This window comes from Brachyistius frenatus, unplaced genomic scaffold (genome assembly GCF_029030835.1).
Source record: "Brachyistius frenatus isolate BFR_SWC_R1_liver_20210118 unplaced genomic scaffold, ASM2903083v1 Contig_35, whole genome shotgun sequence".
Classification (NCBI taxonomy): Eukaryota; Metazoa; Chordata; class Actinopteri; family Embiotocidae; genus Brachyistius; species Brachyistius frenatus.
In genome coordinates this window covers 3,370,235-3,396,361 of record NW_027210634.1, presented here as the reverse complement: position 1 = coordinate 3,396,361, position 26,127 = coordinate 3,370,235, and the positions used below count along the sequence as shown (strand labels likewise).

The 26,127-nt window shown below is 44.5% G+C and overlaps 1 protein-coding gene across 1 annotated transcript; it reads right to left on the bottom strand.

Moving 5' to 3' along the window:
- Window positions 1–179: 179 nt before the first annotated feature.
- Window positions 180–23,593, bottom strand: xrcc4 (X-ray repair complementing defective repair in Chinese hamster cells 4). Its single transcript, XM_069701032.1, has 8 exons — window positions 23,541–23,593; window positions 18,728–18,871; window positions 18,053–18,243; window positions 13,656–13,822; window positions 12,018–12,149; window positions 11,655–11,785; window positions 8,956–9,097; window positions 180–1,225 (listed from the first exon to the last, which is right to left on the bottom strand). The coding sequence occupies exons 2-8, from the start codon at window positions 18,867–18,869 to the stop codon at window positions 1,123–1,125; spliced, it is 1,008 nt and encodes a 335-aa protein (XP_069557133.1). The 5' UTR covers window positions 18,870–18,871; window positions 23,541–23,593; the 3' UTR covers window positions 180–1,122.
- Between the last annotated feature and the right edge of the window lie 2,534 nt (window positions 23,594–26,127).

Here is a 26,127-nt window from a genome sequence, read left to right as displayed (position 1 = left end):
AGGTATGACAAAAAGAGGAAGAGTGGAATCACCTCCCACTCTTCCTCTTTCTTTTCTCGGGAACGGAGAAAGCTTGAGTGGTAGAGACATTAGACGGCCACTCTGCAGACGTAATATCTCTTTGACATGACGTTTGGTCGACTTGTGAGAGAGGTGATTTCGAAAATAAGGACGAAACGCAGTCACTTATTTTCCCACAATGCAACGGAGTGTCACCTTCTATTGAGTGCCTTTAAACCGACTGTATTTTAAAGTGGACGTAGCTTCTTGGGTCTGAAAAGTGAGGCAGATGCTGAAAGGCCTTCAAGTGCAACACCACCGATGGCCACTAGAGGCTGGCTCCAAGAATTCTCCAGCTCCGTAGACTCCCATTCAACTTCTCTCATTAAATACAAAGTTAATAAAAAAAATTCTACAAGTTATCTCGGTGTTGTTAGCTAAAATCGCTCCTTCTCATTCGTTTTCTGGCGGTCCATCTGAAAATAATCCCAGCATTGATTAGATATTAGGTCTCAAAAAGACGAGTATTTTGCATTTTCGTTTCGTTTACTCGTCACAAACCCTTAAGACCCACTGAAGACGCTGAATCTAAGTAAACTGGAGTTTCCCTTTTGAAGATTATTTTATAATAACAACAATAAAAAAACGAATATTTTACAGAAAATACCCGGCTGTTTCCATTTATTGGCACAAATATTAAAAACAAAAGATTGTAAACATGTAGAAATCATTTCATGAGGCACAGTACAAAAGCAAAAGGTTTCCAGTGTTTAAAATACATTGATTTTTCTTTCTTTCTTTCTTTTTATCCATTTAAAAACTTTTTAAAAACCCTCTGTTCGGAGCTCCCCGTACGTTACAGTCCATTTTAGAGTGTTTAAATTAACATGTATTCAAAGGGAGTTTTGTGTTTCTGTAAATTTAGCCATAAACATTTTGATTTTTCTGTTCCAAATATTGATTATTAGTGTCTTTGATCACTCATGATCAGCGTCAGTCGACGAGTTCCTCACATACGCTGCAATCTACGACCCTTAATCCCTTCACCAAACATTAAAAAAAAAACCCGACACATTTGACGTAAATCGGCGCTGCCGTCGTGTTTCGTCGCACAGCGCCGAGTCAGAAGTCCTCAAACATGTCCTCGGCCGCCGAACTTGCTGCTGCAGCATCTGCAGAGCGCTGGGGAGTCTGCAGCTTGCTGGATCCTGCAGGGGAGTCGCTCCTGCGCATGTGCACGCACGCACACACACACACACACACACACACAAACAAGCACACACACGCAGAAGAAAGAGAGGGAGAGCAGGTCAGTGGGCTAATGAGGCTGGTTTACAGGAGAGTTTTCCTGTTGAGACGGGAAGTGTATCATGAGGCCCATAAGGAGCGAGACCAGAAACACATGGGCAGCTTTTATACCTGCGTAGATAGGCAGAGGTGTGTGTGTGTGTGTGTGTGTGTGTGTGTGTGTGTGTGTGTGTGTGTGTGTGTGTGTGTGTGTGTGTGTGTGTGTGTGTGTGTGTGTGTGTGTTTAATTGTGGCCCAGCAGCTCCCTCACCTTTAATGGTCTACATCAAATAGTCCTGACTACCTGTGTGTGTGTGTGTGTGTGTGTGTGTGTGTGTGTGTGTGTGTGTGTGTGTGTGTGTGTGTGTGTGTGTGTGTGTGTGTGTGTGCGTGTATGTGTGCGCGTCCTCGTAGAGGCTCTTGTTCTGCAGCTCTGCTAAAGCTTGAATATTTTTCCTTCACAGATGTAACACAAAGTATCTGAACAGATCTTTAAAATGTTTTTAATTATAAATTTTAATTATTTTTTAACCGTTTTGTTTCTCTGCGTTTGTTTTGTTACTCTTTGCTCTCTGCGTTTGTTTTGTTTCTCTGTTTCGCCGAGAGCTCCCGAGCAACGACTTTCGGTCGACTTCCCGCTTCCGAGAAGTTTACAGACTTTATGCCGAGTTGCGTTTGCGACGCCGACGTCGAGAGGCAAAACAGATCGCGAAGCGGCCCCCCCCCCCCCCCAAAAAAAAGGTCAATGAACTGCCTCTCTTCCATTTCAAATCATCCAACATTTAGCGCCTTCACCTTTCGCCTTCCTCCACCTGCGAACGTACGACGAGACCCGGGGACCGCCCGCCGCCCGAAGGAAGCATCTTTCGCGCTTCGAGTCGCGAGCCGCTTTCTTGAAGAAAAAACAAAACAAAACAAGATGTTACACGTTCAAAACGAGAACCTAAAGTTGCTCCCTCCGATCCGGCCTCGCCGTGACGGGCAAACGGTGCAGAGAAGAAAAGAACCGGCGTGAGACGAGGAGCCGTGAAGGGAGGGAGGCCACGAGCTCGTTTTATTTTTTTTTTTTTTTTTGAAATCATTACCAACTGGTTGACAAAACGCTGCCGCGCTGCTGGAACCAGTTAAGAGGAAACAGGAGACGTGTTTCAGTGCAGAGGGGAGCTGTTTGAGCGCTGCCACGGCGGACCACCGGAGGTCTGTTGGGGAGGTGGAGGGGGGAGGGGAGGACTGAGGAGAGGAGGTAGGAGAGGAGGTGGTGGTGGTGGTGTGTGGGGGGAGGGAGGGTACGTGACGTTGCGACCCGGAGGAGGTGAGGTGAAGCTCGGGTGGTGGGCCCACGGCCCCCCCACACACACACACACACATGCGCACGCACACACACACACACACACGCACGCACGCACGCACACACACACAACACAGGCAGCTGGTCCGGTGTCAGACCGGAGCCGCAGCCCGAACGCCAATTACGTGCTCGTTTGTGGATTCAGGAACAAAGCGGAGGGTTTTCAGAGTTTGGAGCGGGCAGAGCCGGAGGATTAGTCGGTCTAAATGGAAACGACCGAAGCCAAGCTCTGCTGGGTTTTTGTTTTTTTTCCTTTCCGCGTACGTGCCGATCACGTCGGCTTCGTTTCCTCCTCCGTCACAGTTCAATAGGGTTAAAACGGCTTCATTTTTCGGCGCGTTTAAAAAAATCAACGGGGGGGGGGGAGAAAAAAAAACGTCTCCAGAAGCGGCGCACGTGTCGAAGGCGAGTCGACGGGAGCGGTCGAAACGGGTTTAAAAATGCGAATGAAAAAGAACGTAAAGACGAGTTAAAATTTGACTAAAGTTAGAAACGGGAGTATAAAAATACGCCGCAGGGAAAAATATGAATAAATGGTCCTAAATTTAATTTAATTAAAAGGTAGCAGCAAAAACAAAAAAAAATGTCTTAATTCGAAGCTGAATGATATGAAACATAAAAAAACACAAAGCTAATTCAGAGCCGCGAGTCTACCCCACCAGCCCCGAGTGGTCCCCGGCGGTATTGCAAGTTAAGGCACTTCCTGCTTTTGGTGTCGCTTTTTCAGACCCGGAAGCCACGCCCACTTTTACATACAGTCTAATATCGAGACACAGCCTTTGCGTTTCCATTTTCTGCCACTGGAGGATTAGCGCCACCTGCTGTTTCTCTTGAGAAAGTAACGAAGAATATCGACGGGAAAGGTCATTAAAAAAAAAAAAAAAAAATCGTATTTGCGATGTATTTGGATGGAAAACCTGGTTTCATAAGTCGGGCGAACCGACGTGTTTTTGGCGAATCCATCCAATATTTTGCAATAAAAACAGCGGAGAAACATCATATTTGTGAAGCAATCATCCACAACCCCCAGGGGAACTTTTCACGAACGATATCCATATATATATTTAAAAGCAGAGTCGGATGATATCAGAGCGACACAGCTCCTACAACGGGACTGTAAAAAAACTCCAAACGCACAAGAGACCCCAGCAGAGCCTTGTGTCTTGTAGTGATTATCTTGCGATGGCTGCGAGCGATGTTTGATAGTTTACAGAGCCGGCCAGCCGGCCGGTCGGTCTGTGTGTGTGTGTGTGTGTGTGTGTGTGTGTGTGTGTGTGTGTGTGTGTGTGTGTGTGTGTGTGTGTGTGTGTGTGTGTGTGTGTGTGTGTGTGTGTGTGTGTGTGTGTGAGACAAGAAGTGAGAGAGACTGTTTCACGGAGTTTCTTTTCATGGGAAAAAAGTTCTTCGAGTACACAAACGCTTCCATCGACACACTAACAGGAACCTATCATGAGTCAGAAAGGAGGACTCGCTTGCAAACGCATCTGAAGCTCATTCATTCGCTCTCGTCGGATCTCCGGGAGGCCACGAAGAGAAGGGTGCTGTGGGTGAAATGGGCAATTTCGAAAGCAGCGTTTGGTCGATTCCTTTGCCAACAAAATGTGCCTTCGAGTTGACCCCGAATCTGAAAAGCAAAACCGCGCAGTTTGTATTTAAAGTTTCGCTCTCCGTTACAGAGAATTTTAGGATCCTAACTTCTGCCCTTTTATCTGTTTACGGACACGTCATCCCATGTTTAACTTTCTACCGGATGTTTCTCGACACTCGGTGGATCATTTTTTGTTTCGTCCTGGTGATTAAATCGGGGGAGTTTCGTCTGCATCTGCAGCCAAAATGCTTCAACTTTGAGTCACATGGGGAAACGAATGGTTTACTTCCAGAAGCAGACGATCTTTTCATCTCACTCAGAGAGAGAGAGAGAAAAAAAAAGAAAAGAAGAGCAGCTATTTCCAAAGATGTTGAGCAATGCATTTAATTAGTCATCCTTCTTCTTCTTGTGTTCATGTGGTCTTCATTTCACTCCCTCCTCCTCCTCCTCTCTATCCTCTCTATGGATGACCTGAATGCAGAAACACTTGTAATTTTGTACCTCTTTGCTGTTTTGTGTCTTTTTGGTTTTTTTGCGTCTCTTTATGGTCGTTTTGTGTCTCTTTGAGGTCGTTTTGTGTCTCTTTGTGGTCGTTTTGAGTTTCTTTGTGGTCGTTTTGCATCTCTTTGTGGTCGTTTTGCGTCTCTTTGTGGTCGTTTTGAGTCTCTGATCGTTTTGAGTCTCTTTGTGGTCGTTTTAAGTCTCTTTGTGTTTGTTTTGTGTCTCTTTGTGGTCGTTTTGAGTCTGATCGTTTTGTGTCTCTGTGGTCGTTTTGAGTCTCTTTTTGGTCGTTTTGAGTCTCTTTTTGGTCGTTTTAAGTCTCTTTGTGGTCATTTTGTGTCTCTTTGTGGTCGTTTTAAATCTCTTTGTGGTCGATTTGAGTCTCTTTGTGGTCGTTTTGTGTCTCTTTGCTGTTGTTGTCATGTGGCCTTCATTTCACTCCCTCCTCCTCCCCCTCCTCCTCCTCTCTGTGGACGACCTACATGCAGGGAGACATGGAGGTAACAGGAAGGGTTGATGGAAATGGAAAACACTATCGGTGGTTGTAGGACTGCCAACGGGCCTGAACCCCCCACGTTCGCGGCCACCTCGGCTCTGCAGCCGCAGTTTTGCCAGCCGCAGCTGCTCATCAGCCCACTGCTGCTTCTTGTTGGAGCTGCTAATCAGCTCCGGTAATGGGCAACCACTACAGGCTCCTGACAGCAGCTGGGGATGGATGGCAGCACTCGGGGCCATCTGCATGTGGCACAGCTTACAGTGGCTGGCATTCGGATGGGGGGTTTGGATCGGTTATATTCACCCTTCTGTTGGACGCGTTTCGAAGGATTGCGACAGAAACAAAGTCAAATTGAGACATGTCTTTGGAAAAGGCCAAAAAAGAAGCTGGCAAACGGCCTCTAGCTCAAGAGCAGTAGTTTTGTGAGGGTTTTTGGATGTTTCAGCCACGGGCCTCGGAGCCGTGTGATGGTCCGACTGAGTGTGGACACAACGGCTTTAGAAACAACCGACGGCAGAATAGAAGAAAGTTGCATAATTGTGTCTTTGAGACCAGTGATTGACTTTGGCTCCCCCGGTTCATGTCCTAGACCTCCCTTAGAATCCCCCCTCCCCAGACTGCACCGGAGAATAAAAGCATTCACTGATATCCAAGAAATTAAAAGGTTGGTTTTCCCAATTTACAGAAGAAAACAAAACCTCAAGACCTCCTTCGTTGATCTGCTTGATTTGTTTCCACATATCTGAATCACCACCCAGATTCTGGATCAGGAGTTGATTTTAAATTCATAACACGGATAGTTTTCTTGCACCGTGAATGCATCGATGATCTCTCATTACTGAAACCTTTAGTCTTGTACAACTAACAAATGTATGTATCTTATCTATCAAGTGTGTTTCCATCCACTTGTTTTATAGCTTGGCTCCGCCCACCTGTTGCTCCCAGCTTTCAGCCTTTACAGTGATTACAGTCTGGAAACCCTGTTTTAGCATTACGGTTTGCTCAACCACTCTCAAGGGCGGACCAATCACAGACCAGTGGGCATGGCTAAGATCGGAGATTTACTTGCTTGGAGCGTTGGTTGTTCACGTGCTCAGAAGTTAACACTGTTGTAAGACGACATATATACAGCTGACCTGTAGGGGCAGTAGGGAGGTGTGGCAGAGTCAGGGACCTGCAAAACTACATGCAAACGAGTGCGAGACCGTCACCACCGTGCACGGTGGAAAAATCTGGTCTAGTAACATTTGGCTAATCTATAGAGCCACACATGGTTTATAAACCCTAAATCGTTTAATTTTGTCTTAAATATTGTGCGACCAAAGAAAATGGCGAGTTAAACATGAGCTGACAGACAATTACAATGAAATGCTACGTTCTATTAGCAATCAAGCTCTGTTGGAGGAGTAGCACGACTTAATTTTGTTAAAGCCAATCTTTCTACACAGCTACCTGGCTGCATTTGTGAAAACACAGAAACAAAAAGTGCAGATTCGGATGTCAAATATTGATTATTTCTGCTTCAAAATGGCGACAGTAGTCAGCATTATTTTCAAAGTGGATGTCTTATCACCGCAAGCAGAGAAATAGATTTTAAAAAGATGTCTTCTTTTACCATTTTCCCAACAGTGTTTATCACCTGATCTCACTCTAACAAACAGAACACTTCCTGTCATCTTCAATTTGTTTTGAAATGCACAACGGTAGCACAAGATATTTATACAGACCTGTCGTAGGTGAAGACTTTCCAGGACTCATAAATATGAATTTAAAATTGTCAATAAATAAAGCAGCTCCAGAGAAGGCTAAAGAAGAGATTCAAGCAAAACTCCACCTGGCCCGAGTGGGGGAAAAGGGAAGCTCACGGACCCGGTGGGGACACACTTGGCGGACAGCGAATCGTCTCGTGAACGCTGGTGTTTTCGACGCCCTCATTAGTGGAGCCGAGTGTTCACATAAAGCCCAGAGAGGGAAAGGTCTGCTGATCACCAGCTGGCCCGCCCGAGGCCACGGCAGCGCGAGTTCGTGCCGTTAAAGAGATAAAAACAGACAGTCGGACGGAGAGGTCCGAATCTTGAAGCGGTGGTTGAAGCCCGGCAGCAGAAATCATAAACCCGCCGGACAACGTTGCTCTTTTATCACCAATAAACTCCAAGAGCTGAATTTGATATTCCTTCCCAGAAGAAGGCCGTAAACGTGATCACGCCCTCGAGCTGTTCAGCTGGGCTTTCAGTGTGGACGGGAGTGGAAACTGCTGCTTCGGGAGCTCCGACACTGGAAGGAGGTCAAAGTGTGGCTCAAACATTTCTTTAAAGTTGTAGTGTTCAGCCAGTTCATCTATTTGCATATTTATAGAGATTTTCTCAAGGCGTTCCTGAGATATCGCATTCATATGTGGGAAATGGATGTGAACTCATGGTGACCCTGACCTTTAACCTTCGATCACTGAAATCCTATCAGTTCATCCTTGAGTTAAATTCAACATTTGTGCCAAATTTAAATAAATTCCCTTCAGACGTTCCTGAAATATCACCTTCTTGGGCATGGGCCAATATGATGGAGGCGGTGACCTTGACCTTTGACCTTTGACCATCAGAATCTTACCAGTTTAATCGTTGGAACCAACTGAAGGTTTTTGCCAAGTTGAAAGAAATTCTCTCGAAGTGTTCTTGAGCTACTTCGTTGACAAGAACGGGACAGTTGGGTGAGAGGGACATGAGGTCATCTTGAACTTTGACCTTCGACCACCAAACTCAAATCAGTTCATCCTCGGTATCAAGTGAATGTTTTTGCCAAGTTCGAAGAAATTCTCTCGAGGGCAACCTGCAAACCATCGGTGGCGTGGAGGCACGATGCAAAGACACAAATAGACACAAATCAAATCTGCTCAAAGACAAATTCAAGTAAAACGGGTGGGATTGACTTTTTTTTTTTTCATACTATTGATTTAAGTCTGGACACAGCTTCAAGGTCCAGACAAAAATTTACCACTAAACTAACTTCATCCTTAATCGGTAGATCTGAGTTGATTTGAATGATGCATTGAAACATTCAAAGAAAACTAAAATAACACAAAAATGCAAAATAAAACTAAAGAAACTTTTTCAAGGGGAAAAAACGAAATTTTTCCGCTTCATATTTTAACATTTTATCCGATAAAATGATGGAAATGATTGTCAATTGGAGCTGAAGGTGTGTCCCACACACACTATGAGTGTTTGTGTAACCCCCCCCCCCCCCCGGGTCCGAAAGTTCAGCTTGGCCGAAGAGAGCCACTGCAGGTTCGACGTAATTACCCGACATAAAGAAACCCTGACAGGAAACTTTTATGATGTTTGATTTTCCCATTCACACCTAGGGTAAGGGATCGGGGGATAAAGGGGCGGGGGGAGGGGCGGGGGGTCATCGCAGACAGGAAGCAGGTTTATTACTGTGCGTGTCCTCCGATTTTTGTTCCACAGTAAAAAAGGAGGGAGGTGTGTTCAACTTCTAACAATAAAGTGCCTTAAAATAAGACGATGTGCTATTTTAGCTTCGCGATGTCCCGCCCTGATTACATTAACACACTCAAGGATAAGTGCGCGAGATGTTTATGGGCTGCACAGGCAGTAAAAAAAAACGGCCTCGGAAAAAGACGCTATAAAGCCGAGTGACGTTACGTAGGAGGGACTAACTTTTCACACTTTGTGAAAAACTCCCAGCAGATTCGTGTGTTTGGGTGCAACGCACTCGTACCTCTTCCTCTGCGACGTCTCGGGGTTCGGCCGTTTAATCTCCGGCTCCGGGGGCCTGAGATGACGGAAACGCCGCTTCCGACATGGGGCCACGTCCATGATGTCACTCAGGCTGTCGTCCAATGGGCTCGGAGTAGAGGATTCTGAGGAGAAGACAAGTCGGTGTGTTTAACACGTTTAGACGTTCATTTAGGGAACCGGTTCATTATTAAATATACATTCCATGTATCCATTTATCCAATATCCATCCATCCATCCATCCATCCGTCCGACCGAATATCCATCCATCAATCAATAACCATCCATCCATCCCAAAAACCATACATCCATCCATCCAATAACCATCCATCCTTCCGTCCGACCGAATATCCATTCATCAATAACCATCCATCCATCCAACCATCCATCCGTCCGACCGAATATCCATCCATCAATCAATAACCATCCATCCATCCCAAAAACCATCCATCCATCCATCCAATAACCATCCATCCTTCCGTCCGACCGAATATCCATCCGAATATCCATTCATCAATAACCATCCATCCATCCATCCATCCATCCCAAAAACCATCCATCCATCCATCCAACAAAATATCCATCCATCCATCCATCCGCACAGCTCATCCAAGAGATCAGTTTCACCATCACGCTGCCAAAAACAAAACTAAAGAAATCCAAAGCATTAAAGATTTATATACAGACACATCTGATCTATAATTAATCCCTTTTCACCCGTAGCAGCAGTTTCTATCCACAATACAGAAAACAGATCCATGGACACATAACAAAACGACTTATTTCCCCAAACTCCTGTTGCCCCTGCCTCCTCCCCTCCCTCTATCTATCTGCCGGCCATCTGAGTCATTGTCGTGGAAACAGAAACAGAAACAGAGATTTCTAGAAGCTTTCCCTGATCGGTAGGAGCGGGAAACCCCAACGTGGACACGTACGTCGCCCAGAAAGCCTTGACGTATCAACCCAGAACCCCTTCCTGGCTGAGGACCATTAGAAAGTGGAAAAATCAGGGAAATGAACAGCTGAGAAAAAAAAGAAGAAAAAAAAACCTCCCCTAAAAAACAGCTCCTCGATAAGTAAATCATGTTCTACACAACATACGTCTAAACCCTCCCCGCCGATGGCACATTAATCACAAGCGGGGCCGTCTTGGGAGCACAGACGTCTGGAGTTTGATGAAGTGAAAAGTCAATGTGAGAGGCCGCTCGTGTTTAAAGGTGTTTTGGGATGTCAGGTCGCGGAGAGGCCCGCCGCTCTGAGTTACATAACTCCTCAGTGATGTCATGGTTAAGGCTCTGGGCACGGAGAGAGTCTCATCGACGGTGCAAACCTCAGCTGCCATGACAACAGCTCCCGAAAACACCGTCATATTTTTACCAAATCTGAAAAAGTCCTCATGTGAAAATACGTTCCACCAAACTTTACAGTCATAAATATCAGGATACGACCAGCGATTGAGGGACGTCTCAACGGGTGTTTTCCATCAATCCGAGCACCTGCAGCTGCAAGTTTCTGTCTCATTAGGACATTTAATATTGACATGTCCACTCGCTTGACAAAAAAGTAGCTTTTTTGTTTTTTTTCTGGAGCCAGTCCGTTAAAAGGTCTCGTCTGAAAATGTAATTAATCACACTCAACTCAAACACAGGAACAATATGGAAGGAGGCAACAGGCCCCTGGACACAGACACAGAAATAAGATCCCCAAAAAGACTTATTAAAAGAGACACAACCCGTCTCTGTGGTTGTTTTGTGTTTCTGTGGTTGTTTTGTGTCTTTTTGGTTGTTTTGCGTCTCTTTGTGGTTGTTTTGCGTCTCTTTGTGGTTGTTTGTGTCTTTTTGGTTGTTTTGCGTCTCTTTGTGGTTATTTGTGTCTCTTTGGTTGTTTTATGTCTCTTTGTGGTTGTTTTGCATCTCTTTGTGGTTGTTTGTGTCTTTTTGGTTGTTTTGCGTTTCTTTGTGGTTGTTTGTGTCTTTGTGGTTGTTTTGTGTCTCTGCGGTTGTTTTGTGTCTTTTTGGTTGTTTTGCATCTCTTTGTGGTTGTTTGTCTCTTTGTGGTTGTTTTGCGTCTCTTTGTGGTTGTTTGTCTCTTTGTGGTTGTTTTGCATCTCTTGTTGTTTTGCATCTCTTTGTGGTTATTTGTCTCTTTGTGGTTGTTTTGCGTCTCTTTGTGGTTGTTTGTGTCTTTTTGGTTGTTTTGTGTTTCTATGTGGTTGTTTTGCATCTTTGTGGTTGTTTTGCATCTCTGTGGTTGTTTTCTGACTGTTTGGTTGCTGCATGTCTCTTTAATTAGTTTTAAGGACAGGGTTAAGGACACAGCAGTGAGGTTCGATTTTAAACTGGGCGTCCCGCCAGCTGATCCAATCCAGGCTCAACCGAGTGATCCAACTCCATCATCTTGTCTTTTTACCTCCTGTCTTCACAGGAAGTGATTTTTTTTTTTAAGATTGACATCTGCTGCCTGTGAACATTACAGTAGATATCTGAGCAATTTAAAAAAAAAATGTTTTTAATAAAACACAACATTGCCATGAGAGACCTTCTTCTGCAGCAGCCAGACATTCTTTATATTCTCGAAAAACATCGTCCACATTTCTGAGGACGACAAAAACTACACCCGTCACCGATTAAATAGACAAACCCAGGCTCAGGGAGTCGTTTGGCGTCAACTAGTAACTCTCACCGCGCGTCGGTGGATTGGAGGCCGCCTTCGTCTGCACCTCCTCCGGCTCCTCGTCAGTGCTGCCTCCATATTCATCGTCCTCCGTCTCGTCCGGCTTCGCCGAATCCTTCTTCTTCGGTCCGTCAGAACTCCTACAACACAGACCGCACCGCGAACAGGATTCATTCACGATAAGAAAACAGCGGCCTCAAAGTCGTCGACAAACTTTCACGAGAACAAAACATAAAAACAGGGATTCAAATATCACGTTACTTTCCTAATGAAGGAGATGACTCAGGATTGCTGTGATTAAGGAAACAAAGACCTTTACGCCGTGAATTGAGCAGCTGTAGTTTTTAAACGATTTTGAAATGTCGAGCGCACCTCGTGTCCTGCAGGCTGCTGACGGTTTCCTGCAGACTGCGGATCTTGGCTTTCTTCTCATTCAGGAGCAGGACGAACCGAGAGTAGAGCTCCGCCTCCAGGGCCTCTTTACCGCCGGCGTAACGCTTCATCCTTAAAACACACACACACGGGTCAAACGTCCTCCTTCATCATCATCATCATCATCATCATCATCATCATCATCATCATCTCACACACACACACACACACACACACACGCCGGCGTTACGCATGACCCTTAAAACACACACACAGGTCAAACGTCCTTCCTCATCGTCACCATCACCACTCACACACATGCGGTGGCAACGTAACACCCCCGCTGCTGATCGGTGACGGACCGTGGAGTCGAGAGGCGGATTACGAAGTCATGAATCAAACCGAGCGGCTCCGAGTATCGACTTCAAAGCAGGTTCATCTTTTTAAAAACTGTTTGAAGTGTTTAAATATGTGTGAACAAGTGTTCCTGAGCCCACGCAGTGATTTCCAACACAGAACCGTGTCCGTTTTTGATGCGGTGCCGCCTGAGGGCCCGAAGACCACGGCCGTCCAATATTGTTTTTCCAGCCTCGTCCCTTGCGTACAGACATTTCTCCAGATTCTCTGAATCTTTTTATGATATTGTGAAACGTAGATTGAAATCCCCAAAATTCTTTGAAGTTTTACGTTGAGGAACATCATTCTTACATTTTTACGTAAAACAACAACATTTCTCAGTTTCAACATTTGATACGTTGTGTTAATCCGCCACTGAAAATAGTCCCCCAATAAAGGCACAGGCTCCTCCTGTTCGTTTTGATGATCGACTGCTTTTAAAATGAGACTTTCTTTTTTTTTTTTTGGTGATGTTTTTCCTTTTCCATCGTTAACTGCACGATGACCCCGAGGTGGACCCCGTGAATCACGCGGGGCCCCTCCGACTCCGCCGGGTGTGACGGACTCCCACCACCACCCGCCATGACATCAGCTCAGGGCTCCGGGTGACGTACGGCTGCAGGAAGACGACCCCTCCCCTCCCGGTGTTACACGAGTCGGGTCGTGAGTCAGAGGAAGCCGTGATGGATGTTAGGGGAACTAAAACTTGTGATTTTAACCTTTGTGCGTGAAAGGGTTCTCAGACTTCACGGCAGCTGGGCGTCGAACCCAAATCATCTTGATTTCACATTTTACCGTCGTCACAGAAACATCCCGTCTGCGGTTCACTGATTTATAAATGTGGGAGTTTTTGGAGCGTGAACGTGATTTTTCTCACGCGGCTCTCAGACCTTTTACATGTGATGGGGGATCAGATTTTAGGGCCCCCGCGCAGAATTTATAGCAAATGGTAAAATTATATTTTGCAGCTAAAAAAAAAATCATGAGCTTTTTAGGAGAAAAAAAAAAAAAAAGAAGAGAAGATCTGTATTTTTATGTTATTTTGTAAAGTAACTGAAACCTGTCAGATTTAAGACGTACAAAAGAAATATTCCCTCTTGAAATGTCTCAAGATTTTCAGGTCGAAGTAGTCGTGTTGAGGTCAAACGGCAGATATGAACGCGTATGAAAAAAGTTCTTTGTACATCTGTAAATGTTTTGTGATTCATGTGCGTGTTCGTTGTGCGTTCGTTGTGCGTTTACTCTGCGCCGATGCGTCGCTGTTCCCCTCTCAGCCTCCGGTTCTCCTCCTGCAGCTTCAGGTTGTGTCGCTCCAGGCTGCTTCCTCTCTGCAGGCCGTAGGTCAGTAACTCCCTAACAGCCTCCGTCGGCTCGGAGACGGCCGACAAACGAACGCAGCCCAACCTGAACTGATGAGGCGGGGAAAACATCAGACGCGAACAGCGCTTTAAAGCGGAACATCTTTCGTAGCCGGACATAAATTTGACTTATCAACTAGTGAATGAACTGTTTGGTGTTAAAAAAATTTTTTAAAAAAAATTTAAAAAATGGAGGTAAGATGTTTTGTTGGTCCAAAAATCTCCAAATTATTCAGTTAACTGCGAAACACGAAAAGTAGTTTCTTCGGAGAAGCTGAAATGATTTGAAATTTTCTCTTTATTTAAAAAAAAAATTTTTACGGAAGAAAATTCATTGAATATGAAAATCAATAAACAGTTGCTGATTACTTTCCTGAGTTAATTAATCGTTTCAGCTTTCAGTTTTAGACACTTTAACCAACAACTACACAACTGGAAACGATAAAAAAATGTTTTTTACTCGACAGCCTCCCCCCCCCCCCCACAAAAAAAAAAAAAAAAAAAAAAGGGGGGAGAGGTCATCGCCCCGGTAAACTTAAGTTTTCCCTCAGACATGTTTACACACAGATAAGAAAGCAGGACTGTCATCGTGACCTCTGACCTCTGCGACCGACAGCTCCCCTAAATAACCGAGCTTTACGCGCCCGCAAATACTTCAGAAGAGTTATTTGACTATCAAAGTAGCTGCTGGTTCATTTCCTGTCGACTGACTAAAAGTTGCAGCTCTGGATCTTCAGATTGTGTCGACAGAAAGGCAGAAAGGACAACGGCGTTTTATTTCATGTTCAACTGAGAGTTTAAAATCTCTTTTGTCGTGCACAGTGTTGGAAAGACATTCCTTCCTTCTCCTTCAGTTCGCGACGGAGCGTTACGGCCACGTCGAAGAAAAAAAACACATAAGAAGGGAAATTTTGTTTTATTTAGCGTTTGGACATTAAAGTGGAAATGTCGTGGAAAAAAAAAAAAAGTCTAAATATCTTGAATAAAGTTGAAGTTCGACTTTGTGAATAAAGTCTAAATTTCGAGAAACGAATGAATCATGTTTTGACCTCTGTTGTGGTCGTCTTGTCGAATCACAGGCGTAAATTAAATCGAGTCCCATTTATTCTCAAAAAGTTATCTTTAAATGTAATTTTCTGCTTTTTTCTCGACATTTCAACGTTATTCTCGACATTTCCTCTGCATTGACGAATTTCTTAGACGTTCTCGATATTTTGACTATATTTTTTTTTTTACATTTCCACTCTGTTAGATCGAAACATCTCGACTTTATTCTCGAAAATATGTTGCACCGGTTTGTATACAGTTTGTGCTACCCTGTTAGCTTTGTTGTAAACAGCTCGTCCGGTTGCCGAGAGCGCTGAGAAAACTTTACTGGACGCCCTCTGAAACGTGCTTCATATAAATTATTGTTCAGAGGAACACCGCTGAGGTTTAAGGTTTTTGTTTTTTTTACATGCGGGTGTTTTATGTTCTTTTAGCGGGATGTACGTAAAAGAAAAATCAGGAGAAAAACACCCCCTTCCCTCCTCCCCTCTTTGGCAGGAAATCTGGAATAGGTGGAGCGGCTCTCGCGGAGGTTTCTCCCCAAATAAAAGTGTCGAGCAGTTCATTAGTTTGAATCAGCGAGTCGAGAGACGGCTTTTTGAAACGGCCGGGTTTCCATGACGACATGAGAAAACCCCTTTTCCCCCATGCCCACATCAACATCGTTGGTCCAGCCGTCCCGCTGCTGCCTGCTGCCGCCGCCGCCGCCTCGGGCCGGGCAGCGGCGTCCAGTCTGAGCAGCAGAGACGAGCGGCTCAGGTGACGGCTGGACGGTAGAGTTAAAACCGCCAAGCGCTTAATGCCGCCCGAACACGATGAGGCAACAACTGGACGTGTTTGCCAGAGCGGCTCAGCCGAGGTATTTCCATTTCAGTGGAAAGCTTATTTATTTAACATTTTCTAAGAGCTGGTGAAGTCATAGCTGGCAAATATCAAGACGCCGAGAAGCAACGCAGAGTGTGTGAAGACGTGGGAGAGGACTAACTGTCAGTTTCTCTGCTAATGACTTCGATAGAAGGTGGAATTGTTGAACGAGCCACAAATCAGAAAATGGAAAAAAGAAAAAGAAATTTTTTTTTTACTTTGCATTTTTGTTTTGTCAATCTAATGCAAAAAAAAACAAAAAAGGACAAGTAACAGCTGGTTTCCTCATAATGAAAAGTGAAGCCAATGCAGAAGTGCTTTAAAGTGTAATACCACTGAGGGCCACTAGGGGCTGGCTACAATATACTCCCATTCAAAAAGCACCAACTTCTCTCCTGAAATACAAAGTCAGTAAAAAAATGTCCACGATTCATTATGGTGTCATGAGATAAATTCCCTCCTGATCAGTGTTCTGGTTGTTCCTTCTGGAAATAACTCCAGGATTCATTAAATATTAGGACTTGAACGCAGATATCTTTGGGTGGGGGGGGGGGTGTTATGTTTGATTGACAGGCCTGTAAGGCAGTACGGTTTCTTGTATAGGTGGGCAGGGCAGGGTGTCCTCTGGTTTTCAGTCAGCTCAATAAACATACTGTACATAAAAGTGGACGTAGCCTCCAGCTCTGAAAAATGGGTGTCTTAAAGTGCAATACCACCGAGGGCCACTAGGGGCTGGCTCCAAAAAAAACCACTCTAGGCTCCATAGACTCCCATTCAACTTCTGTCATGAAATACGAAGTCAATACATTTTTTCCATGAGGCAATTTGGTGTCATTAGCTAAATTCCCTCCTTCTTAAGGCCTCAAAAAGCCGCATTTTTTTTTGGGGGGGGGGGCACGTGTGTTTGACTGACAGGCCTGTGGTGGAGTCAGGTTTCTGCTATAGGTGGGCGGGGCACAGTGTCCTCGGGTTCTCATTGGGATCCCCCGCACCCCCTCACCCCCCCGCCCCGCTCTCCCTAAGCACGTCCAAATATTGTCACTTCTGGCTCCAAACAACAAGACGGTGATGGTCGAAAAGTCAAACTCGCAAACCAACAGGTGACGTGACTGTAAACTGCCGCCTGGTTTGGATTAATGATTCAGAGTTTACAAAAAAATTTCTATTGGAAAAATGTGATTTTTACTTAAAAGGTACTACAAAACAAAACCAGCTCCACCGACTTTGCAACTCTACCGCGATGTTACACGTGATTAGTTTTGAGAGTTAATAACCGCCTAATAACAGCGAGTCAGCGCCACTGATGGTGCTCCTGTTCTTAAACTCTAAAAACGAACAGAAATGAAGCAAAAAAACAACAAAAAAACACTTAAGTTCCACGTTAAATCTACTAAACTCGATATTTGGAAACATCCATAAACCAACATGAATATCAAACGACTGCTATTTTTGTTTTTTTATGTTGAGGAAGTGAAAGCTAGGAAACCTTACCTTCGATGACACACTGTCGCACACTTCTCTAAATCTGACTCTCGTTTTTCCAAAGAATCGTCGGTTAATTTCCCTTCTTATGAAACTCTGTCACAACGACCGTGGCAACCAACGTTTGTTTCTGAATCACAAATCTTCACACCGATGACCTTCGAGCATTCAACACCATCGAGCTGTTTGACTCCAATCCAAGCAACAAAATCAGAGTCTTTATTTATCAATGGCAAAAATGCTTCTTATTAGGCAGAGTCTACGTCACTCTACTTTACTACTATTTGCAATCATTATCTAACAATTATTTTCTTTTTGATCTGTAAAATTTGTTATGACTGTTTTTATTTTCACCAGCAGCCAATAACTCTAGAATATTCATCTTACGGTCATCATGGAGGATTAAAAACAAGAAAATATTCACATTTTAAAAACGGACACCAAAATTTGGTTTTTAATTTTTGCACAAATAATTATTCAATTATCATTATTATTATTATTGTGTTTTCATGTTGGGGAACCCGTTTGCCGTGGCACCACGGACAGGTAACTGAAACAACCTGACAAAGAGGGAAGAAGAAAAGCACAGACTAAACGCAGCAGGGAGAGAAGGACAACGAGGGACAGGTGAAACTGGTTTGACCCAAAATCGGATGTTTCAGGTCCACGGTGAAATCACAAATGTCCGCATACCAGTGGGCACAAAAGTACAACAAATTGCTCCCGGGGATGATTAAGATTTCCGTGAATTCTCGAATCGAAAAAGTGGTGCGTTTTATGAAACTATGAGGAAATTTTGCGGGAAAATTTAAATATTACCAGCTGTGATAAAAAAAAAAATTTTTAAAAGTCTGTATCTGTTCGTCACACAGATTGATCGTCACTCACCGAGATGTCCTTCTGTATCTTTTCGTACGTCAGCGTCGCGGCGGCGCCACGGTTCGGCGGGTGCGGCGTCAGGTTGAAGCTGTAGGAGGCGGAGTTTTCGGCCCCCGTCAGCGCCCTCTGGAGGTCCTGGACGTACCTCTCCATCTGCATCTCCAGCTCCTCGGCCTCGCCGCGCACCGCCGCCTCGCCGGCTGCGCAGGGACAAAGATGCAAAACAACGATACGCATTCTGTGATTATTCTCTTCATATTCGATTGAATTCAAAGCCTGATCTGTTTGTTTTTTTTGTTTTTTTTAAACCTTCATGTTCTATGTGCTGTTATTTTCCACTCTATAACAGCCCGCACATTCCCACATTTCACACCGACGCCGACCTTTGACACGAGCTGGAAAAACCTGCAAGGATCTACGCGATGCATTCGAGGGCCCGTCAGGAAAGTTTCCAGCGTCTCGTTGGATCCCGAGCCGAGCGGTGGTCCTAATAAATCTTCGGCTGAGCGAATCTCTGAAAAGGTCAACGACGCCCCACAGGTGAGAGGTGTGCGCGGTCAGGCAGGTGAGGCCGGTCGGGCGTCAGGAGGAGCATAAATCTGTCGCATAAAATGCCAGGCAACACGCCGAGAGGTCACGCCGGGTGAGAGTTAAAAAAATTAAAAATAAAAAAAACGTTTTTACCTTCTCCTCTCCATGCGTCCTGCCCGTCAGTCAGCAACAACTGGAAGCCTGAACCTAAGCCCCGCCCCTCCCAGTCCACCCGCAGGAAGTAGGAGGAGTCAGGCTCCGAAGAGATGTGGATTTCACGCACCGACGTTTGCATCCCTGCAGACACACAAAGCACAATGTCTCAAGACTTAAAATGTTCCTTCTTGACCACTACATGGAAAGACATGGTCACAGTCACAAGAATGGGACGGACGTGAGGTCACAGCGACCTTTGACCACCAAAATGGAATCGGTCTGTCCTCCAATCCGAGTGAACGACGTTTGTGCCAAATTTGTATGAACTGCCTCATTCAAAATGTGAAAAAGGCCATGAAGTAACTGTAACCGTATAGCTTCAAAACCGAGTTCATCTTTTGGATAAGTGAATTTTTGTGACAAATTTAAAGCAATCTCATCAAAACGAGTGTCAGCAATTCAGTATCTGACCAAGTGTGAAATGTGGTAACGGACTCCCCTTTTGTTCCTCAGTAAGAGCTGAAATAATGGACAGAAAAGGTTGTTTTTTTGCAGAACATGATGATGTCGCCGTAAAATTGACCTTTGACCTTTTGATTATAAAACGTCATTACCTCATCATTTTAACCCGCGTATGAATTAAGTTACGGCCACCAACGCGTTTCGCGAGTTCGCGGTGACCTTTGACCACCAAATACCAATCCAGTCGTCCTTGGGACAAATTTGAAGAAATCCCTTGAAGGCGTTCCCGAGATATTGCGTTCACGAGAACAGGACAAAGCACAGGAATCCACCTTTAAGACACGGCAAGGTGATTATTTTCAATTTCAAAACTGTGTAAAATTGTGTGAAATGTTGTCGTAATTTAGCGTACGGAGTTTTGTGTTACGGCCATAAGACGCGTTTCGCGAGTGACCTTTCGGCACCAGGTTCAAATCATTTTGTCCCTCGGGAGCGAGTCGGTGGCAAATTTGAAGGAATTCCCTCGAGGCGCTCCGTGCGCCATCGCGTTCGGGAGATGGGACGTGGGAACGCGTGGGGTCAGAGTGACCTCTGACCACGAAAATTCAAAGAGTTCATCCTTTGGTGCCGAGCGAACGTTTGTGCCAAAGTTGAAAGAAATTCCCTTCGAGGTGATTCCGAGGCGTCACGAGAACGAACGGGACATAAAAACACTGGAATGCACCTTTAAAGCAAAGGAACGTTATCATAGTTTCAATTTCAATTACATCCGGTTTAAAAAAAATTGAAGTAATTTCAATTCAATTCAATTTTATTTACATCACAAACCAAATCACAACACAGGTTATTTCATCAAAGTCCTTCCAGCAGAACTTTACAATATTATATACAGAGAAACCCGACAATTCAACAATTCCCACGTAAGCTTTTCGTCATATTTAACCCCAAACACTAAAGCTCCGGCGCTCCGGCCCCCCGTGCCCGACGGTCCTGACAACCGGGAGGTGTGTCGGAAACTGCTGGAGGTTCAGTCCTAAACCCCCACAGCTGGTTTCATATCATTCTCCTTGGCATCCGCCGCGGCCGTTCACCTCCCCTAACTCCCCCCCCGGCTGAACGTGACTGTGGTTTTACAGCAGCCGATCCGACGCGACGAGAATTTACCCGGGGCCGGCGGCCTTTTTGCGGGAGGCTGAGCTTTATGTTTTACAGAGAGAGAGAGAGAGAGAGAACAGAAGACGCGCTGAGGAGAGCCGAATGGAGAAAGTGGATCTGTAAACCATCGGAGACCCCATGAGGCTTGGAACCGGAGAGAGCCGAAAGCCTCCGCGAGGCCCGCAGGAAGAAGCAGAAGAAAGAAAGAAAGAACTCCAGCTTGCATCAGAAAAAAAAAAGCCCCGAACTATTAAAGCGCTTAAAACTGATTGCCCAAGCGACCATCCGATCGCGGCTTATAACCGCGAGGAGGCCTGTTGTTCGGGAGCTGCAGTCAGACAGATGGACGAGGACGGAGTGTATCACACAAGAGCGCCTCCGTAGCCGCGATCGACAACTTCTTGACCATCTTCCTCGACGACGCAGGAAGTTTCTCGGGTTTCTTTAAAAAAAAAAAAAAAAAAAAAAAAAAAATTAAATTAAAAAAAAATTCCCCATTTATCAGCTGTAAAGTGTGCAAATAAAAACGTATTATCGGGTTTTCAAATTTCCGACGGCCCTTTAACTAATGATATGCACCGAACTTGCAGCTGGAGCTACGAGGAGAGAGGATGGAGAGGTGAGTAGGGGCGGGGAAACAAGAAAACACTTCAATATGAATTTCAGCTGGAGCCCCGCCCACTTTTTTTTTTTTTTTTTTTTTTTTTTTTTTTACAATATCGGTAACACTTGTGAACCTTTGGGGGTGTCGAATTTTTCTTCTGAGATTTCCATCGTTCTGCGTTCTACTGCAAACAAAATTGTTGAATTTCTTACAAATTAAAAAAAAAAAAAAAAGTATTGTTTTTAACAATACATTCTCAAAACGTTTCTGGTTACAAAACCAGAATTTCTGTGACTTTATCGGGGGTTAAAGTTAGGGAGCGTATGACTGACAGCAACGCAACCAATCACCAGTAAGAAAGAAGAGTTTTGAGTATATGCAGGCATAAATGCGGCCTTCTCTCAAGGTCACGCGTACTTTAAAGCAACGTCATAATGTAAAGAATGTATTTCGCTGAAAGAGGCCCTTTTTTTTTGTTTATTTATTTATTTTTTAAATGAACATATTTTAATGTATGCATGTTCAAGACTTTCCAAACTATTTCCGGGCCTGGAAGAAAAATGTTTAATCTTATTTTCGGACGAGAGCTGCGAGTTTCCCCCGCCGCTCTCTTCCTCAGCCTGTACTTAAAGGCCCTGATGGGAAGGCGGCGCATCAGCGCATTGCAGCGCTCACGGAGCGGTGACGACACGGTTGCACGAAGCCGGGCTAATCATTTCCCAACAGTCCCGCTCACTTCGGGTCGTCGCGCGACCGAAGGACAGCGAGGAGAACCGGTGTTTAGCGATCACGTAATCGTCATTCTTCACGAGGGCTGCTGTGCATGTTTCAGTGAACACGTGACGAATGCCTCATCTGTTTTCTTTTTTCGTTTTGTTTGTTTATTTTAGGGCGCGGGGGTCTTTAAAATGTTAAGAAAAGGCCTGTTAAAACATTGAAATGTCTTCTTTCCTAAACAAATACTCAGTTTTCAGTCGTGTATGGCAAAAAAAAAAAAAAAAAAAAGAAGCTAAAACCACAAAATAATTGTTTTTTGTTTGAAAATATTACTAAAATGATGATTTAATTATCATTGCAGCTCTGAGTTGGTAGAAAACTCAAAACAATATCCAAACTCACTGCACTGTGTTTGTATTGTAGAGCCTTAATTTGAGTTATTATGAAAAAACATAAAATATCAATGTTTCCTGCCCCTATTTAAATATTTTCAGACAGAATACCTTTTTAATGAACTTAATTATTATGTTCGTGGTTCTAATGGCGGCCAGATAACTTTAAGAAACGCTGGTTAAGTCTCTGAATGGTTCATCATCTGTTGCTTTTTAGTTTCTACAAGTTTAAAGGGGATTAATGTGACTTTATTTTCACCTCAAACGCAGTGATGTAATGTAACTAAGTACATTTACTCAAGTAGAAATTCGAGGTAGGCTATTTGGACTTTGAGTATTTCTGTTTTATGCAGCTTTTTACTTCCACTAAAAGGTAAATATTTAAATTTGTACTTCACTATATTTGCCTGACAGCTTTAGTTACTTTAAAGATTACAGTTTTCCATACTCTTCCTGTCGAGTGAAAACGATGTAAATCCAAATGTATTCATTTAAAATTTTACACTTTCACATAAACTGAAGGATCCCTTAATGTGCTCAGAAAATCATCCTACTTTTTAAAGCGAGTAAACCGTTTCAAAACCCACTTGGACTTGAATGCATGGTTTTCCTGAGATACGCGGTTCTCACAGAACATTAACGGTACAAACATATATTTAATCTCATAGCGCATGATGCATTACTGTAGATTAAACAAGCCAACAGGACATCAAGTAGTTCAAATAAACACAACTTTACGGCAGTAAAATGCACATTAAAACGAATCGAGAAACATTAAGTACAACAGTCAGTAGTGAAATAATTATCCCGGTCCTTTACTTCACTAAAAGTGGGCTACTCAGTGAAAATATTCAAGAACAAGGACTTCAAGTCCTGCATTCAAAATATCCCATTACTGAAGTTAAAAAGTGTGAATATCAAAAGCTAAAGTGCAGACAAGGCAGTAAACGCTCCCTGTGAGTGTTTTACTGTTATACAAGATGTTTTTGGATTAATATCACTGCAGCATTAATGTGTTTTCTACTGCTGGGTTAAATCCAGGCAGGATTTTTGTCCATGTATTTTTTTTTTTAAATCCTCATAGTCTCCTCTAACTATCGGCACGGACAATGTCCCGTCAATGGAAAGAGAAATAACGTTGTTGTTGTTTTTTTTGGACTCGTTTCCAAAGTCGCGCCTCTTGTCTCCGAATCAAAACAAAGATGGCGGCTCGGCGGCGGCGGCGGCTAAACTGACAGAAAAACAAGAGTCGCAGCTACAAAACAAACGGGTTAAATAAATTTAAAAAAAATATCCCGGTTTATCTAAATGTACCGATAGTTTAACGTTCAGGCAAAACCGCTGGTTACCTTTCGTGGCTCATTTGCGCTCATTACTGAGGCTTACGAGCCGGTTATCTAAACCCTCACCGAGAGGCGCGTAGCTTGTTTGTAAACACGGGCTGAAGACACGCGCGAGGACAGGTGGTGTCCCGTCTTACCTGCGGCGTCCGCGCGTGCGGCCCGGAGGCTTGTTCGGTGCAGAAAAGTCTTTGGTTTTTGTCAAACAGCTCGAGAGGAGAAGGTGCCCGGGGAACTTTGGCTGCGACGTCGTCATCATCAAGCGACACGGCCGAACAGCTGATCGAGCCGGGTTCTGTCTGACTCAGAAGTCCGGAGGAAAAACGTCACAGTCTTATCCTTGAACACTGTGACGGTAAACGCGTAACAGAAGAGTGAATGAACAAATACGTAAGCAAATAAATAAAGTGTGACATTTAAAATGTTGAGTCTTTAATAAATTTACAGTTTTAAAAAGCCGGGTGTTGTTTTTTTTTTAATTTGTCATTACGGCTCGTTGAGTATGGATTAAAGGGGAAAATGCAGATTTTGTGTTTTACATTCATGTTTTATTCTGTGGGTGTTACGGGGGACGCAAACACCTTGAGGAACTGTATTTTAATCGTTGATTTTGTGGGTCTGCCATAACTTTTATTTGTATTACACGTAGCTGAAAATAACCGGATTGGCAGCTGATGCAGAGGTGTGTAATCATCACTGTTCCCTCAAGGTTTCATCAGGCATCGCCTAAAAACATCTCGCTGAACAATGACTGGTTATCATTCAGCACAGTTTTCACAGCAGGAAACCACAAACATCGTAATAGAGTAAGTCATCGGGTCTTGAATAACCCAGCTCCACGCAGCCAATAAAAAGAGCATTTCTAGGAATAACAAAGAAGCCCGGATATGTTTCGACCACAAATCCAGCGACCAACAAAATCAACACAAAACCTGGGGAAAGAGCGGCGCTTCACATCGATGCCGCACGCGTCGATGCTGCACAATACGACGTAAAAGCACAGCCGAATTAACACGATCATCAAATGCTGTTCAAAACAGCAACCATTCATCAACCGTTCACCTCGCTAACTGAAACAACAGATGTGTTTACAGAGACGTCTAGGAGCCCGTGGGGTGAACCGATGGAGGCCGGATTATGAAGGGCCGGCGGGGAGGACGGAGGAGGTCGCGTCCAAAATCTGACTGTATCAGAACCTTTAATTAAATACAGACGAAGCAGCTGTGTGGTTTTAATTCACCGTATCAGAGTGTTTAAAACACGTGAACAAAATGCAGAGCTACGAATAGATATAGATCTAGAAACTGTTTAAAGTCGATCCAGTTCTGCGTCGGGGCCGAACTGGGATCCTTTGTTACCCAGAGATTTTTTGTTTTGTTTTAATTTTTTACAGGAGGTGCTTGATGGGAAACGCACGAAAAATAAACAGGAAGGACTTTACTGTCGGGGTCGACCTGTTTATCCCGAGCAGCCTCGGCTAATTCGGGGCAGGAAGTGCAGCCAAGAAAGAGTCCGATCCAGACTTCACCGAGGCCGAGAGAGCCGGACGGTACCGAACTGACGACGGGTTTTTTTTTTTTTTCCCTGATGTCTTCGTTTTCTGTCCTGGAGGCGCCAAAGCCTCCAGACTAGAAACGGATACAGATCCCAGACATGTGAAAAAGGTGCGAAGATCAACTCTGCAACCATCAGTCGATCGAAAGGAAATCGCCAACTGCAAAAGAGAAAACACCACAATTGTGATAGTTGATGGTACTAAAAACTGAGTATTGTGGGTGTTGGACTTTTGGATTGTTGCCTAGCGATGATCGGACGCTTGTTTTTTTGGGGGGGTTTTCCGACCGTGTTTTTCCTCGTCTTTTACCAACAAGCCATAAATGACTCCTCTGAAACTCAATATTTCCCATAGTTCAACACACACACACACACACGTGATGAGGCACTCGGAGGCCACCTGGGAGAACTGGACAGGTTCCTCCAAAGTGACCTCCAATCATGCATGAACTCCTGCAAAAACACACACACACACACACACGTAGTAAATCCCCTGTAGAAAATCAGCTGATGCGGGCCTCAGCGAGAGTTTCTGTGTTTTTACCTCCGCAGAAAGCACTTTAATGCCCGAGCAGCCTCTTAAAGCAATTATTCCTGGGAATGAGTGTCTGTTTGCAGAACTCAAATCCTCAAATCGCTGCTCCCGCTGTAATCCCCTTCATTTCCCGCCTGACAAACATGTGGCACTCGGCTTGTTGCCTTAGCCCCTCTGACGAGGAAACCCAAACACCGGTGACGGACAGACGGAGGCTCCTTATTATTTGTCTTTGACTCGCTTCCTCTCATCACATGGACGAGTTGTTTGTCTGCTCAAAGTGTTGTCGATAAAAGACATCTGACCTTTAGCACGGCGAGCGGTGCCACTGACCTGCCTCGGGTTTGACTGATGAGCCTGAAAACGGCGCAGAATCTGAACTTTTGGGGTGTTTGCGAAGCCTGGAACTTTACCGATTGTTCTCGGATTAAAGTGGAAATAGATGCTGATTAGTATATTTTGGGGCAGCAGCTGGCGGCCTCGGCGCTGATCGCCTTCGGTCCGTCAGACCTCCTACAGATCGTCCAGATTATCCGTCCGCCTCTGCGTAACACAGACTCAGCTGTTCCGAACAAAGAGTTCATTCAGCTCCGAGCCCGGTTGATCGTTACAGACCTCCGAGGGAACTGCAGATAGAA